Source organism: Engraulis encrasicolus, chromosome 2 (genome assembly GCF_034702125.1).
Source record: "Engraulis encrasicolus isolate BLACKSEA-1 chromosome 2, IST_EnEncr_1.0, whole genome shotgun sequence".
Taxonomy (NCBI): Eukaryota; Metazoa; Chordata; class Actinopteri; order Clupeiformes; family Engraulidae; genus Engraulis; species Engraulis encrasicolus.
The window spans coordinates 23,393,724-23,410,722 of NC_085858.1; the positions used below are offsets into that span (position 1 = coordinate 23,393,724).

At 43.0% G+C, this 16,999-nt stretch overlaps 1 protein-coding gene across 1 annotated transcript in view; it reads left to right on the forward strand.

Annotated features, from left to right (window-relative positions):
• LOC134435209 (serine/threonine-protein kinase/endoribonuclease IRE1-like) overlaps positions 1 to 12,996 on the forward strand; it is a 48,598-nt gene extending 35,602 nt beyond the window's left edge. Inside the window, exons 16-23 of the mRNA XM_063184078.1 lie at positions 23 to 212; positions 600 to 699; positions 1,869 to 2,068; positions 2,501 to 2,648; positions 4,748 to 4,875; positions 5,846 to 5,969; positions 10,083 to 10,150; positions 10,730 to 12,996. Of these exons, the coding sequence (XP_063040148.1) occupies positions 23 to 212; positions 600 to 699; positions 1,869 to 2,068; positions 2,501 to 2,648; positions 4,748 to 4,875; positions 5,846 to 5,969; positions 10,083 to 10,150; positions 10,730 to 11,323 (1,552 nt within the window). The 3' untranslated portion in view covers positions 11,324 to 12,996. The remainder of the gene's footprint in view (positions 1 to 22; positions 213 to 599; positions 700 to 1,868; positions 2,069 to 2,500; positions 2,649 to 4,747; positions 4,876 to 5,845; positions 5,970 to 10,082; positions 10,151 to 10,729) is intronic.
• Positions 12,997 to 16,999: the final 4,003 nt, after the last annotated feature.

The following is a 16,999-nucleotide window of genomic DNA, read 5'->3' on the forward strand; positions in this document are numbered from 1 at the left end:
TCTCTCTCCCTCGTCTCGCCAGGGGTCAGTTTGACAACCGCGCGGTGGCAGTGAAGCGGATCTTGCCCGAGTGCTTCAGCTTCGCCGACCGCGAGGTGCAGCTGCTGCGCGAGTCAGACGAGCACCCCAACGTCATCCGCTACTTCTGCACCGAGCGCGACCGCCAGTTCCAGTACATCGCCATCGAGCTATGCGCCGCCACGCTGCAAGAGGTACAAGGAGGGCCGTAATCGCCACCCCATGTTTTCGCCAAGTGTTTTGTGGTTTTCCTCTGTGTTACTACTTGGCTTTCTGAACAGCTCATTCTGCCTGTTCATCTGCCTCTCATTCATTCTTTCTGTATGTCTCTCTCTCTCTCTCTCTCTCTCTCTCTCTCTCTCTCTCTCTCTCTCTCTCTCTCTCTCTCTCTCTCTCTCTCTCTCTCTCTCTCTCTGACTGATGAATATTTACCTCCACCCAGGCCATTTATGTCACTCTTATCTGCACTCACCCTCATATTTTTTTTCTCTCGATCCCTTTCTTACTCTCTCTCTCTCTCTCTCTCTCTCTCTCTCTCTCTCTCTCTCTCTCTCTCTCTCTCTCTCTCTCTGTTGTAACAGTATGTGGAGCGTCCCGATTTCAACCGGCGTGGTCTGGAGCCCGTGTCTCTGCTGCAGCAGGCTATGTCTGGCCTGGCCCACCTCCACTCCCTCAACATTGGTAAGCAGCACATGCATGCATACACCCTGCCCAACAGGCTCCCATGCATACACCCTGCCCAACAGGCTCCCATGCATACACCCTGCCCAACAGGGTCCCATGCATACATCCTGCCCAACATTCACCTAAGCCTGGCTGATAGGCCAACGCAAGAAAGCCAATCAGAAGAGACCAAGTCCTGTGATTATCATCGACTTTCAAAACTCTTTTCGGGACTTAGGTCTGACCAAGTGCATAACGAATAACGTTTCCGCAACGGCATGGTTGACCCGCCTCCCTCAGTTTGCCACTGGTCGATGCTAGAAAAGGCTGTGCCGAAGCTCAAGCCACGTCATTACCCTTAACATGCCTCTTCCCAGAGCCATTGGAGTTGCTCAAAGTTGAGCTTAAAAAAAATGGGCACAAATAACTGGAGCATCAAAGTTTGTGGTGTTTTGGTAAAAGCAGAGCCATGGAATTCACAGTTGTGACAACCAGGGTACAGGAAGTCGATTGGTGACGTGATTCATGTAGATTCTTCTCGCTAGAGACTAGCACAACCACTACATAGCAACCAAAGATGACGTAAAGTTGAAGTAAAATGAATATCGTTTCCCTTTACGTAGGGCTGTGCGATATGGAAAAAAAACAATATCACGACATGCATTACTTTATATCACGATAACGATATACATCACGATATAGCACAATTACATATGTTTTCAGTTATTGTCTTTATTTGCTCTTTATTTTTTCATGTCGCATAACAACCTTTCTTTAAAATTGATCTTTTTATTCTTATTTTTACAGTTACATTAACTTATAGTGTGTATTGTGAAAACATGAAATGGTAATTAAATGATATTCAATAGTATAAAATTACTATCACGATATAAACGATATAGGAGAAAGGTCACGATATACACTTTTAAATCACGATAACGATATATATCGTCATATTGCCCAGCCCCACCTTTACTGCATTTTCTGTGTTCCACGCTCACTTCTTGCAACTATTTTGGAACTACGTATGTCAATGGCGATCTGTATGTCAAAGACTCCATGAGCCGCAATCTCTGTTAAAGAAAAATGGAACGCGGAAGTCAATAGGATTAGCGTAACTCTTGCTTCCATGGCTCTGGGTAAAACCTATTCTCTGCTCCCCCGTCCTGATCTCCTTCCACCCACAGTGCACAGAGACCTGAAGCCGCACAACATCCTGGTGTCCATGCCCAACGCCCACGGGCGCGTGCGGGCCATGATCTCCGACTTTGGCCTGTGCAAGAAGCTGGCGGCGGGCCGTCACAGCTTCAGCCGGCGCTCCGGCGTGCCGGGCACCGAGGGATGGATCGCCCCAGAGGTCCTCAGCGAAGACTGCAAGCTCAACCCGGTTTGTGAACACAGTTGGCCAGGGACATGATGAAAAATATATATTTAAGTGATACACCTGGGATAGATAGGTAGGTAGGTAGGTAGGTAGATACATAGGTAGGTAGGTAGGTAGGTAGATACATAGGTAGATAACTAGATACATAGATACATAGATAGACTTAATTGTCCCCAAGGGGAAATTCGTTCTCACCACCAGGGATGCCATCGCAGCAGAGCATGTGCCTAGAAAACCAGCAGAATAAAATAATACAATTCATAAAATTACTTTCTAATTAAAACCACAACCTGGTAGGCAAACAGAGTGGAATGTGAGGAGGTCAGGAACATATATTTTTAAAATCCGATTTTAAAAAATTCTGCATACGTGTAACCTGTCAACATGTCCGCATACTTGCATGTAATTAAATGTGCGTTTCTCTGCGCTCCACAGACGTGCACGGTGGACATCTTCTCTGCCGGCTGCGTCTTCTACTACGTGGTGTCGCAGGGCAGCCACCCCTTCGGCAAGTCCCTGCAGAGGCAGGCCAACATCCTGCAGGGCAGCTACAGCCTGGAGCACCTGCAGCCCGACCGACACGGTACGGAGGAAAACCATGGCAGCCATCTTGTTGTTTTGTTGAAGTTGAAGATTGTGAACATGAAAGGAAAATATAGGTCCGCAACGACTGTTCGGTGCTCCCAGACAAAGTTTAAAGGGACACTGTGTGAGATTTTTAGTTGTTTATTTTCAGAATTCATGCTGCCCATTCACTAATGTTACCTTTTTCATGAATACTTACCACCACCACCATCAAATTCTAAGTATTCATTATGACTGGAAAAATTACACTTTTCATACATGAAAAGGGGGATCTTCTCCATGGTCCGCCATTTTGAATTTCCAAAAATAGCCATTTTCAGCTGAAAAAATGACTGTACTTGGACCATACTAGAAATAATTTGTTTATTACTCACTAAACTTTCATGTAAAGATCAAATTTGGCAATAGGCAGCCCAGTTTCAACGAGCAGCATAGTTGCAGTACCTTTTTTGACCATTTCCTGCACAGTGTCCCTTTAATGGCACAACGTTTCGGACTCTCAGTCCTTAGTCACAGTGCAACATCCAGTGCAGATTGTGCGCAGCCCAGGGAAAGGTGCAGGACAAAGGCTGACTGTAATTTTCGTGAGGAGTCTGCACACTTCAAATCCTTTTGTAGTTTTTTTTTGCTAACGCTTTATGATAAGGTTCTTCTAATAAGCGTTTATAGTCACTAGTAAGCAGGTAGTAATACCCTTACAAGTGCCCAATAACATGCTTATTAACTTTGTTAACATCTTATCGTGAAATTTGCGGATGACACAGTGGTGGTAGGACTCATCTCCAACAACGATGAAACAGCCTACCTAAATGAGGTTGAGATGTTGTCATCCTGGTGTGCAGAGAACAGTTTAGAGCTCAACGTCACCAAAACCAAAGAACTTGTGGTGGACTACAGAAGAGGAAAAGATCAGAAGAACTATGCTCAACTGGAAATCTCTGGTACCCCTGTGGAAAGAGTGAGCTGTTTCAAGTATCTAGGCGTCAACATTTCTGAAGATCTGTCTTGGTCACCTCACATCACCACCGTAGTGAAAAAGGCCAGGCAGCGTCTGTACCACCTCAGGAGACTAAGGAAGTTCAGAATTCCATCAGACATGCAGAAGTCCTTCTATTCTGCCACAATTGAGTCAGTAATTACAGGAAGCATTACAACATGGTATGGCAACTGCACAGCTCAGGACAAGATAGCCCTGCACCGAGTAGTGCATGCTGCAGAAAAAATCACTGGCGCCATCCTTCCAGGGCTGCAAGATGTATATGCAAGAAGGACAAAGACACGAGCACAAAGGATTATGAAAGACACATTCCATCCTAGTCACTCCATGTTTGAAAGGCTGCCCTCAGGGAAACGACTACGTTCCATAAGATGTAGAACAGAGAGACTGCGTAAGAGTTTTTTTCCTCAAGCCATCCGCTTTTTGAATTAAGACAATAACTATTTTTAATTATTTTTTATTTTAATTTATTTTATTTTATTATTTTTATTTTTTACCATCCAACACAGCACAGAGCAGTTGCAATCCCCATTTCACTGCCAATTGTGCTTGCACAAGGAAGCATGTGACAAATAAAAATCTTGAATCTTGAATCTTGAATCTTGAATCTTGAATCTTATAAGCTGCTTATTATGTGTTTATAGTGGTTTATTGTTTTAGTCGTATTATTTACATCGGTACACATATCCATCTTGATATGCTGACTAGATATGGAGGCGTCACGAAAAAAAACTAAATTTTCAAGATGGCTGCCATGTGTACCGATTTTCATGCTTTTACTCAAATAAAGTTACTCATCAGATGTTAACAACGTTTATAAGCATGTTAACAAAGTTAATAAGCATGTTATTGGGCACTTGTAAGGGTATTACTACCTGCTTACTAGTGACTATAAATGCTTATTAGAAGAACCTTATTATAAAGCGTTACCGTTTTTAAAAATATATATATATTTCATGGCTGGATTACATTTCGAATTCATCAGTCTTTATTAGATCCTCTATGTGGAGATTCTCTACGTAGAGAACCTGGCTGCCATCTTGTCATAATAATGATTCTCATGATCATAATACTAACAACATAATACTCCCCGTTCCCAGAGGACATTGTGGCGCGGGAGCTGATCCAGCAGATGCTGAGTCTGGAGCCGCAGCAGCGCCCCCTGGCGGAGCGTGTCCTCAAGCACCCCTTCTTCTGGAGCCTGGAGAAACAGCTGCACTTCTTCCAGGTCTGACCTCTCATCTCCACCAGCACTGGCAGCATGGACACACACACACACACACACACACACACACACACACACACACACACACACACACACACACACACACACACACACACACACACACACACACACATATACACACACACGCTCAAATCTTGCAGTACTGCATTCCTGCAACTATTGTCTACCAAAGGTCAACATTTCATACCCACCCTCCGCGATCATTGTCTCAGACACACACACACACACACACACACACACACACACACACACACACACACACACACACACACACACACACACACACACACACACACACACACACACACACACACACACACTCACTATCCAAAATGGATTGTAGTTTGGAAAGTGCTCAAAATATTTCAAATGTTGATGTTTATGTCCATGTACACTAAAATGTATATCCAAATGATCAGAATCAGGTGTCCAAATCACTTTGAGTGAAGCTTTAATAGTTGCAAAAGGTGGACCGACATGGTATTGAACCCTATGGATAAGGAATGAGAACACTTTTAAGTTAATATGTGAGTCTAGACAGGTAAGCAAACACAGTTGGTAATATTGTCAGGGCTCTTAATTCAGACAACACCAGCCAACCAACCAAATGTTGGTGAAATTTGAAGTTTTTGCTGGTAGAAAACTTGCAAGTCACTTTGACCCGTGTGTGTGTGTGTGTGTGTGTGTGTGTGTGTGTGTGTGTGTGTGTGTGTGTGTGTGTGTGTGTGTGTGTGTGTGTGTGTGTGTGTGTGTGTGTGTGTGTGTGTGTGTGTGTGTGTGTGTGTGTGTGTGTGTATTTGGCTTATAAGATTTACTATAAGATCTACTAGTGGTTTTGGCTTGTGATGAAAAGGTGAATATAGAGCCCTCAACACAGTCTAGTGTATGTGACAAAGTAGTGCGTTGCTGTATTATTTCTCCATCTGCTGATGTTGTCTTCCTGGTGTGGCAGGACGTGAGTGACCGGATCGAAAAGGAGCCGCTGGACGGACCAATCGTGCGACAGTTGGAGCGCGGAGGGCGGGCTGTCGTCAAGGGAGACTGGAGAGAACACATCACAGTGCCTTTGCAAACAGGTCAGACTCTCATCTCCATAGGGCACTACTGTTACTGTTGTACATTGCACTACATTACATTACATTACATTACACTTGCGTGATGCTTTTACCCAGACTCTCATCTCCATTGGGCACTACTGTTACTGTCACACATTACGTTACATTATATTACACTTAGCTGACCTTTTATCCAAAACGACTCACAATTACATACAGTGTACACACACACACACACACACACACACACACACACACACACACACACACACACACACACACACACACACACACACACCACAGTGTCTTTGCAGACCGATCAGAGTCATCTCCATAGGATGCTAATATTGTCCTGTTACTGCTTAAAGCTCATAAAGATTGGATCAGGCCTCACCCAAACCCATTTTTCTCTCTGGGGTGCTGACCAAAATGATGCAAAACTGAAAAGTAAGAAATGGTCGCACCATGCATCAACTTTTTTATTATTATTATTATCATTATTACACAGACGCTTTTCGCGTGTCACAGAGTGTGACGCTAAGAAAGTCAGGACGCCGAAATGTGTAACACATCACAGTCTCTTTGTAGACAGGTCAGGTACTCCCATCTTCATTCAGGCTCGCCACTAATTAGCGCCCTGGGTAACTGGGTAACTGGTGTTGTGCTGTTGCTGTTGCCGTTGCCGTACACAACCGTTCATGCAATCTTATCCCATGACTAATAAGCAGAGAATACATCACAGTGCCTTTGCAGATTATTTAGAAATGGGCTACCATCACCACTACTACTAATGTTCAGGGGTGATAGCAGTCCGGCGCCGCGCCGGAAATCCGGCCTAGCGTGGCTGTAGAAAAAAATAAAATAATAATTTCCCCAAAATTAATAAAATAATAAACTATCGCGTAGGCCTTCATTAATGTATGGTGAAAATAAATGAGCGCGCAACAGCCTGTTGTAAGAGACGCGAAAGGAACCCAAATGAGCAGCAGCCCATAATTGTACCATCCCGACATCTTACTGAAAAATGTATCAATTTGTTACGTCTTGCTCTTGAGTCACTCACCACATCACTGGCGGCAGTCTTCTAGTTCTAGTGAAAGGAGAAGTAGATTGGCTGTCAGTATGCACAGTAAAGAGAGTTCTAGGCCCCTACTGGTTACCCTTCTCAGATATTTTCACTGTCTACGGAGGCAAATCCAAAAATGGCATCTCGTTATACTGAAGAAACGTAAGAAAGTACTATAGGCCAAGTCTAGACCATTTGGATTCCGATAAAAATTAGCAACTATTGTTAGCACAAATCCACATGGCTTGCTAGTTGTGATGGGTGTGTTGAACCGTGTGGATGTCAGTGGAATACTAGTGAAATTCTGTGATCAAGAAAACGTTTGAAGGTAAGGCCATTTAGTTATTAATTTGCCCACTGTGTAGGGTGACCAGCTGTCCGGACTTCGGCCGGACAACCCCGCCCCTTAACTTTCTAACCTAGCGTCCTCGCGCGCACCCATTGCTTCGACTTGCCGAATCCCCGCCTCCGTGGAGAAAACAGTGAAGTTGGCATTCTAAACTGTAGGCAGAAATCAGGGAACAGCGCTACCATCTTACCTCAGACTAACTCAGCTGCCAACAGCAGTTTTACTAGTATAACAATATTTTTTGGGGAAGGATTTTCGCATTTCATTACCTCACTCCGATAAAGGATTCATCAGTACCACTATATTGTATCAGAGACGGCAGGTTACGATAGACAAATCCTTCCGTTGTTTTCTGTGTAGGCTATTTAATTTTTTTATTTTTTTTTAATGTAGGCCTATTTTGGGTAGTCATGCATTCGTAGGCCTAATAGCCAACAATTAATTTGATTTACTTTACTCAAACTTGGTCAGAAGTCTGTTTATCAGCGATGTTTTAAGGGAGGCAAACCGCTTCTGTCAACCTTTTTTTTCATGCAGACGCTGGATGGAGCTCAAAATACAGGCAGCGCCCGTGCAGAAAGACGTTTCTTTACCCTGTTTGTAAAGTTGTGAGAACCCTCGTATCGTTGTAAAGGCATTTAGCGGACAAACTTAGTTGCACTGCGTTCCCACCAGTGCAGGAAAAAATAGGAAACAGACAGTAGACAATAATATAGTTACCTTATTCAACTTTCATACAGTCAGTTAATGAACTTCATATAGGGCTATTGCACGGAGATTTCCCCGACATAAGGCGACAGCAATACAGTTAATTCGCTAGGGTTATATCTGGAGTAACATGGCGGCCGCAGATATCGGAAACGCGACCGACGGTCAAGGTCTAGTTTGCGTCAATGACGTTGCCTCGCATCTCGAGGCCATAAGCAAAAGGCTAGGAGGAAAGGAAAGACAAAGAGAGGGACACGCGGACGTCGTGAACAGGTCGTAAAGACGGACCGATGGCCACCCTATCTCGGGCAGGGGGCAATTGTCAATATCAGACTCTCATGAACTTCAAATACTTGGCTTGCGTTCATGTGGCCACCACGGTGTCACTTAGACATGCAGTGAATGTTCATCTTATCTTCACGCCCTGTGCTATTTTAATGTAGCTTAATTCGGTCCTGTCTTTGTTTTTGTTGCTTTCTGTTATCTTTTCAACTCGTACATTGTAATGGGCGTGTGTACACGTGAGTGATTTTCATGTATTTTAATTGACTACAGCCCAATGCGAAAGTCGCGCAGTAGTCACACAGGCTATATATACTGTCCTGTCCGTAATAACCACTGGTTCTGTCATCCGTGGAGTCGAAATATGCGATGTGAACGTGGGCCTGCATGTAGCCAATCATGCGCTTGTGCCCTAAATATCATGTACCGGTAATTAAAGGGCGTTTCCCTACAACGGAAAGGCAGGGGTTATAGCACAGCCCTTAAACAATCTGTGGTTATAGGTAGACCATGGGGCCACGAGTAGGCCTAGGCTATCTAAACGTATGTCCAGTAGCCTATACAAGTTATATGAGCAATGTCCCAATGAAAATGAAACTTATCAGCTTGCAACAAATGTCATGTCATTTAAAAGTATTGCTCAATTAATTGGTAATCACCTCCTCTATTTTGGACAGAGTGTAGTTACTGTACTTTGGAGTAGTATTGCCTCCTACTGACCTGTCTTGGTATGGCTGCTACATATGTAGCTTTCAGTTAATTCAATGTGGTAAAATATGCACCATGTTTTCAGAAATGCATTCTGGTGTTGAAATGTTGCATTGGTTCAATACCCACCTCAATAACTTTAGTGCAACATCACAAGCCTAGAATGCATTTCTAACTGCATACGTTGGTATTCGTTTTTACAGCTAGAATTGAACGTGGTGGTCAGTTTCTTTCAGCCAAGTGCTGTAGCCTACCAACAGGGAAATGATCTGTGTTTTCGTGAATAACACTATAGAAATAATGCAAAAATGAAAACATTATCTTAAATGTTTGAATAATGTGTTTGAATAATAATAAGGCCTACATTACGTCTCATATGCAGTATGTCCCGTCGTCCCCCGGCCCCCCCTCCCCGACCAGGAAAAAAGTTCAGGCTCAGGATTTTTTTTCACTATCACCCCTGAATGTTACATACACACACACACACACACACACACACACACACACACACACACACACACACACACACACACACACACACACACACACACACACACACACACACACACCATCCATACATGTGATCTTATTTCATCTCATCGGTTTCAATGCAAACGCAAACCAGGAAGGTCTGTGTGTTGTGTTGCTTCTCATATACTTTTCATGTGGCAAATGTGACAACCTGATCTAAAGGATATGCAGATGGGTTGTGTCAAAAGTTGTTATTCTGTATGGATGGATTGAAGTTTTAGTAAATTGGGGGTTGGTGTATTTGTTCTGTGTTGCTCTGAGAAGGCTCAAGAATAGTCTTAGTTAAAACTTCAGTTAATTAGAACTTTATTTGTCCCCATGGGCCAATTGTATTTGCAGCACACTCGCTGGCACTAGACATGTGACGCAGACAGGCATGTCAAACAAGTTTTTTAACAGTTCCTTTTTTTAAAAGAAATGTGCGATTCACACAGTCTTTTTTTTGCAGTTTTTTTGGTAAACTTTGTATATTTTGTTCTTTTGCTTCCAGACCTCCGAAAATTCCGTTCGTATAAAGGAGGATCAGTAAGGGATCTTATGCGTGCCATGAGAAATAAGGTAAAGGATTAAAGTCACTGTTGGTCATATTTTTAAGTTGTTTATACACAAGACTGAACTTTGTTGCGTTTCTCCAAAGTATTGTTGCTAACTAAGTTAGCAGTTTACTTGGTTGCGATGCAATTTTCCATTGGCAACCTACTAAGTTACTAACTGGTTAGCAACGATGCTTTCGAGAAACTCACCCCTGAACGTGTGAGGTAAAAGGCATTATACACTGTACTTAATAGTCAGAGTATATGAGGATCAACCTTTCTTTTGAGATTCCATAGATTCCCACAGTCAGCAGGGTTGTGGTGTAAAATTGGAAATGATGAAACATGTCCACAAAGCTCATTAGTCATAACTTGGTTATAATTCAAAAGCTTTTGCAAAAATAAATCATCAGGGTCATCTTCTGATTGTATGCATCTAATGGTTAATTTAAAAAAGTACACCACCATATCCTTGGCTAGAATAATATGAATAATATGATGGTGTCCTTCTGTTGTACTTTTGCTAACCAATTCTTAATTACATTGAATACAAAATATAAATGTAATGTCAACGCGTTTTCCTGCGTGTTTCTGTGCTCTGCAGAAGCACCACTACAGGGAGTTGCCCCCGGAGGTGCAGGAGACGCTGGGCTCGGTGCCGGACGAGTTTGTGGCCTACTTCACGTCCCGCTTCCCCTCGCTGCTGACGCACACCCACCAGGCCATGCGCCTCTGCGCCCTGGAGCGCCCCTTCCTGCCTTACTACCACCCCACAGAGCTGCTCCTGCCCCGGACTACACCCCCAGCCCCAGCCCCAGCCCCAGCCTCAGCCCCAGGTTCAGCCCCAGCCCCAGGCCCAGGCCCAGGCCCAGCCCCACACGCTCACCCACAACCCCCCACTAGCGCACTCTCGCTATCGCCAGATCCCCTCACGCAACCCCCACCCACCTCCACAGGCACAGGCACAGGCACAGGCACAGGCACAGGCACAGGCACAGGCACAGCCCCATGCACTGACTCCCACCAATCTGACCAACTGTCCAGTACTGCCGCGCCACAGCCAACAGACCCAGAGCCGCCCAGTGCAGTGACTCCCACAGGGGCTGTAGAGGCTCCTGCTTCTCCTGACCCCCCAGCCACTGCAGAGAGCCCCCCTCCTGCACCCACGGACCCCACACAGCAAGGCAGCGCGGAGTGACTGGTGCCAGGCAGGGTGATGGGTCATATTTTGACGGTGGTCGTCGGTAGACACATTCCAGGAAGCAGGCTGGTCTTTCCCTTCCCTGCCTTAGCCTTGCCTTGTCTTGTCTTGTCTTACTCGCCCCACTCGGCTCTGCCTTTTCTGGTGTGGACTGGGCCTGCAGTGCCCAGGACGTGCCTGTAGGTGGAGCAGTGGCAGCAGTGGCAACAGTGGCAGTGATGGCAGCCTGAAATGCCTCCCCCTTTTCAAATCACACCCCCGCAAAAGTGCCTTGACTCGGATCCAATGAGACGCGTTGAAAGGTCAAGGAGTGTCGTTTCGGGTGTGGTGAGGACATTTGATCTAATAGAAGGTTCTACTGAGACTGACGGGAGTTCACGTCAACAGGAGTGGACAATGTGTATTAAATTTTTTTGTCAGAGACGTGACGGCAATTGATTTTTTGTTCTATTGTTATTATTATTGTTTATTATATTATTATTTCTCTTATTGTTGTGCAATGTTGTTTTAAGGGTTCAAGGAGTTCTCACTGTCAGATGTATATTTTTGCAGAGGAAATACCAATGGTTTGATTCTAACTGTTTTAAACGATGACTGTGCCTTATGGGAGGGGGGGGGGTGGAAATGAGAACGGATTTGATTCACAGTGAATTTCACAATGTTTTGTTTGTATGTTGTCTGACTTTTTGGGTGAAAGTGTCTTATGGTTTAAAAAAAAACGGGCAGGAGTGTGTTCCTGCTTAATTATCACAGCCCTACAGAAGTGATCATGTCTGTCGGTCTCAGATAAGATTTTTTTTTTTAAAGAATATGTTTAAGTGCACATGTGTCTCTATTGTGTTTTTTTACCACCTATTTTTCTACTCTGTAATTTTTTTTTTATTTCCCTCTGATCTGTTAATCCCCATGAGCTTTATTGTGGATGTTTCTCTCGTGAGAGAGAGAAATCTTGTTTTATCACTACATGATCAACGCAAAAATATGGATATGAAATACAAATGCGAAAACTGTTTTGCTTTTATTTTTAAATGGAAATGGACATTTCTCTTCTGTTTCTGTCAAAACAATGAAATGGATATTTAATTTACTGGCATGGCAACCACACAAGCATAACATGGTGTGTGTTATGTTAACAGTGGAAAACCTGAGATCTACAAGAATTCAACCTACTAAAAGGTAATCGACTTGTTATTGAATGAGAGGTGCCAATGGACGTTAGCTTTATTTGGACAATATTTTATGCAGTTCACTTTGACAATTCAACCTCTCTTTTATTAGTAGCATTCAAGTCAAGATGTCCAGTCTGAGAAAACTGATATGGGTCTTCGCTTATGATTTTTTGTTTTTTTTAGTCCGTCCTCCTGTCCTCGCCAGGGATTAAACATGTGAAATTGTAGGCATTATGGCGAAACACCTAATCAATTTTCATGCAATGTGTTCTTTGCCTAATAAAGGGTTCTACATGCTCAGCAAATGTACTTTTACTCAGTGATGTGTAGCTGGTTGTTTTTCTTGTTTGCAATCTGTATTTTTGTGTCTCTTTTTTCCCTTCCATCAGTGCCCTCTGAGTATGCAATGCTGCGCCATGTAGTTTCTGCCATGCCAGCTCAATTGTTTATTGAATCTAAGCTGCTATGTGAAATGCCAAATAAAAGACGATTAAAAACGAACATGGCATGATAAGCGTACAATGAATGGAGTCACCACCTCCCTTGGAAAATAGTAAATGTGATCCCCAAGGTCCTTTTCACGAAAGCTCATTGCATTCACTTCATAATTGTCTCGTAATTACGAGATAATCATCTCATAATTATGAGATTTTTTAAATTTTTCACACCTGCCATTTAAAAAGTAATGGGAGTTGGGACATGAGACTTTGACAGTTTGGAGACATCTCATAGAGCTCGCTAACAACGCGTCAACTAAACTTCTTGGTGAAAGTGTTGATGTTTTATGAGCAAAATAAGCTTCCTGCACTCTGATACCTAGAGGGCTGCCATGCCTGGCACGAAGGTTCTACCATTGTTTTCAATGTGGACCCAAACTTGCACAAAATCGCCAAAAACGGAAAAATGGCAAGAGACACGGACACGCTATATCAGAACAGATGATCTCCAAGCCGAGCCGGTCGTTTTAATGTTGGAACGGTGTCTCTATCTCGAAAGGCCTAGGAGGAGATCCATTTTCTATTTTTACTGCCCTGCACAAGAAAGCAACAAAGCAAGCAAGCAAGCATAAACGTACTTAGAGATTACTAGAATCGGGCCTTGCTCTGCAAGCCCTCTTAAAAATTTCAAATAATGCCAAACAGTGACGTCAACAGGTGAAACAGTGATACAAAAAGTAAAAGTAAAACTGAAAGCTTACTGAAAGCTGCCACAGATTCCCTCCAACACAGGTTTGACCTCTCCAAGTAACTGTCTATGACTCAATATCAGATCAAGAAAATGTCTGTAAAATGCTTGTATTGGCAAGTGTTTACATTGAGGTTTTAGGTCTCAAAATTCTAGTTCTACAATTCTAGTGAGTTATTGGAGGACTTTAATGTTCAATTAGGATTGACTGGGCATTTTTATTTGAAAATAGACAAAAATAAGCTTATTGAAAGGTGTGGGGCCATCAGTAGTGCCGTTTTGACGTCAGGTGGATAGACAGCTGATATTGCTTTTGGACAACAGCTAGAATGATGTTTTTTGATACGCACGTAATTCTCCATTTGTTCAAGCACAGTTTTGATGCCCTGCATACAAATACACAATGAAAATCCACGAAAATAAAGAGAATGCATAAATGAGAAGATGAGTCCATACTTTTAGCCTGTACTGTATATAAATGCACGTTTTGTTAAAACCGAAAGTTCAAGAGAAGCGTAATGAAATTTGGCATGCCAAATTTTCCACCTGCATTCTGTTCTCCACTCAACTGTCATTCGCCTAAATTCTGCGCGAAAAGATAGGCATGCCTATTTAACTAGCAGCATCTCATTCTCCGCTCTGCCATCATTTGGTGGAATTTCAGCGCACTGGAATTTGGAACGCCCCTTAACTATATTAACTATACACCATTTATTCTCCGCTCACCTGTATCCAGTCAGAAATTGTGTTTCACCCACCACCTCCCCTTTCGCCTCCCTTCCGCCGCTGTTAGATTGATTCATCAGGTGTCTTGCCCTAGCTTCCTTCCAGTTCACCTCGCTCCATTGCTCTCCGACCATCATCTGCCGGGGGGTGTCTGCTCAGAGTTCGCACATATCTGTGGGCGCAGCGGCGCCCCGTACTCCCGAGCTTGAGAATGCCACTCTCCTGCGAGAACGGCACGATCACGAGAAGTCCATTCTCTAGCAAGAACGAAGATGTATGCAGCATACATGCTTAATCCAAATTTCAGAGAGTGAACTAATGAAATTAAAATTAGTGGAACTTCCCACAAGGCCTGCATAGGGTGATTTTATCCAAAGTCTAAAATGAACAACCTCAACTGACACACAGAGATCAACCACAGAACTGATATACCCTTATGTCTATACACACACACACACACACACACACACACACACACACACACACACACACACACACACACACACACACACACACACACACACACAGGCCATAAAATATGCAACCACTCAATAAATATAATATATAGGCATTGAACATATGTCAAGACTTACTTTGGTATATGAGATTCAATAGATCCCAATTAATGTTAAAAATAAAGATGATGATGATGATGATGATGATGATGATGACAATAATGACATAATAGGACTCAGTCCTGAAAGTGTTTTTGGTATCTGATTATTACCTCCGCCAAGGAGGTGATGTTTTCGGTCGCGTTGGTTTGTCTGTTTGTCTGTCTGTTTGTCTGCCAGCAGGAAAGCTCAAAAACTTGCAAACGGATTTGGCTGAAACTTTGTGGAATTGTTAGTAATGACCCAAGGAACAAGTGATTAAAGTCTGGTGGTGATCCGGAGCAAGAACCGGAACCAGAACCTTTTTAAAAGATTTTTCACCATTTCTGGCCTATAAATCTGGACACCCCTAGTGACCAGAAATTGAGTTGCGGGAAATCCACAAAACGAAGGCAGAAAGACAGGGTGTATCATAGTCAAATGTTCTATCCAGCAGCTTCCTTGGCGGAGGTATGCGCTCTCTGAGTGCTTCTAGTGTTTTCTATGTTTTGTAAGTGCCCGCACCAACTTTGATGTCGTATAACTCCTGAATGACTTAAGTTATGACTACGGAACTTGGTGACTTTTCCTAAAATGAAGTTGGCTACAATGTGATACCAAAAGATTAGGTTTATCATTTTTGTTGTTGCCTTGGCAATGGTTTTCTGGCAGGTACGCCTGACCAAAAATCACTGATTTAAGTCTCATCAGTGTACCCTCCTTATTACATTTTATGGTATAGTTATTCCATTAGATTAGCATGACTTTAACTAATATAATATTAGCTTCATTGTCATTAATTTATGCTAATTTATGCTAATTTGATGACGTAATCGCATTTAAATTAAAATAGCTATACTTTTATTTTTACCAATGCACATTTCACCTAAATTTTTCATTGCTTGTGTGTCTGTGTCATTGTCTTGTGTGACATTTTCAGTGTCAGACACCCTTGTGAACCTTTGAAGTGGTCTGATAAACATAATAGGCTAACTAAAATTGATGTGCATTACCCAAGTTAGATGTAAAATACATTAAGGTGACATTTTGGGCAATAAAATCAGGTAATGACTACATAATGACGTTATACAACTTTTCATTTCCTCCAACTTTAGTGGTCATGCGCCATTCGGTTCCTAAGTTCGGGGAGGGGGAGGGGAAGTCAAAATACTTAATTGTCCGCAAGTCCGCATCTTTATTGTCCGCAAGTATGGAAACTTGTCTTCTGTAAGTGTAAAAGACACATAAGACAGGTGAGACAATACACATTTACATTTTCAGACACTCCCTTTCATCTAAAAAATAATTAGGAATGCTACTCTAATAAATAGATAATTAAATAAATTAAATGAAATAAAAGTCATTTATGAATCATCTAAGGTACAAATTCCACTTTAAAAACGGTCTTGACTTGCTTTACCTGGATGCATAACTGTGAGTGCATAGTGTGTATTTGAATTGTAAAACACATTAGGGATGAAATGCGTCATTTATCGAACATTTTGAGCAGTTGACAATGTGCCGTGAGATAACTGTGATGGGGGCTAGTTCCTATGATGGGGGGTTAGTTCCTATAATGGGAGGTTAGTTCCTATGATGGGGGGTTAGTTCCTGTGATGGGGGTTAGTTCCTGTGGTGGGGGGTTAGTTCCTGTGATGGGGGGTTAGTTCCTGTGATGGGGGGTTAGCTCCTGTAATAGCTCAGCAGTCTGCAGTAAACCATATAGGCAACGGACTGTAAGCACCAGCGATCCCAGAGATGGCTTTGGCTACATGGCCCTATATTGGAATGGCAGTGGCTAATGTGTCAAATGACATGATGAATGTTCCACACACACACACACACACACACACACACACACACACACACACACACACACACACACAGCGCAATACCATACAATCCATACACACACATTCTAACATCACCTCACAAAATCTGTTCAGGCAGGAGGACGGGTGTGTGTTCCTCCGACCCCCCCTCCCCCGACTTCTGCTGTT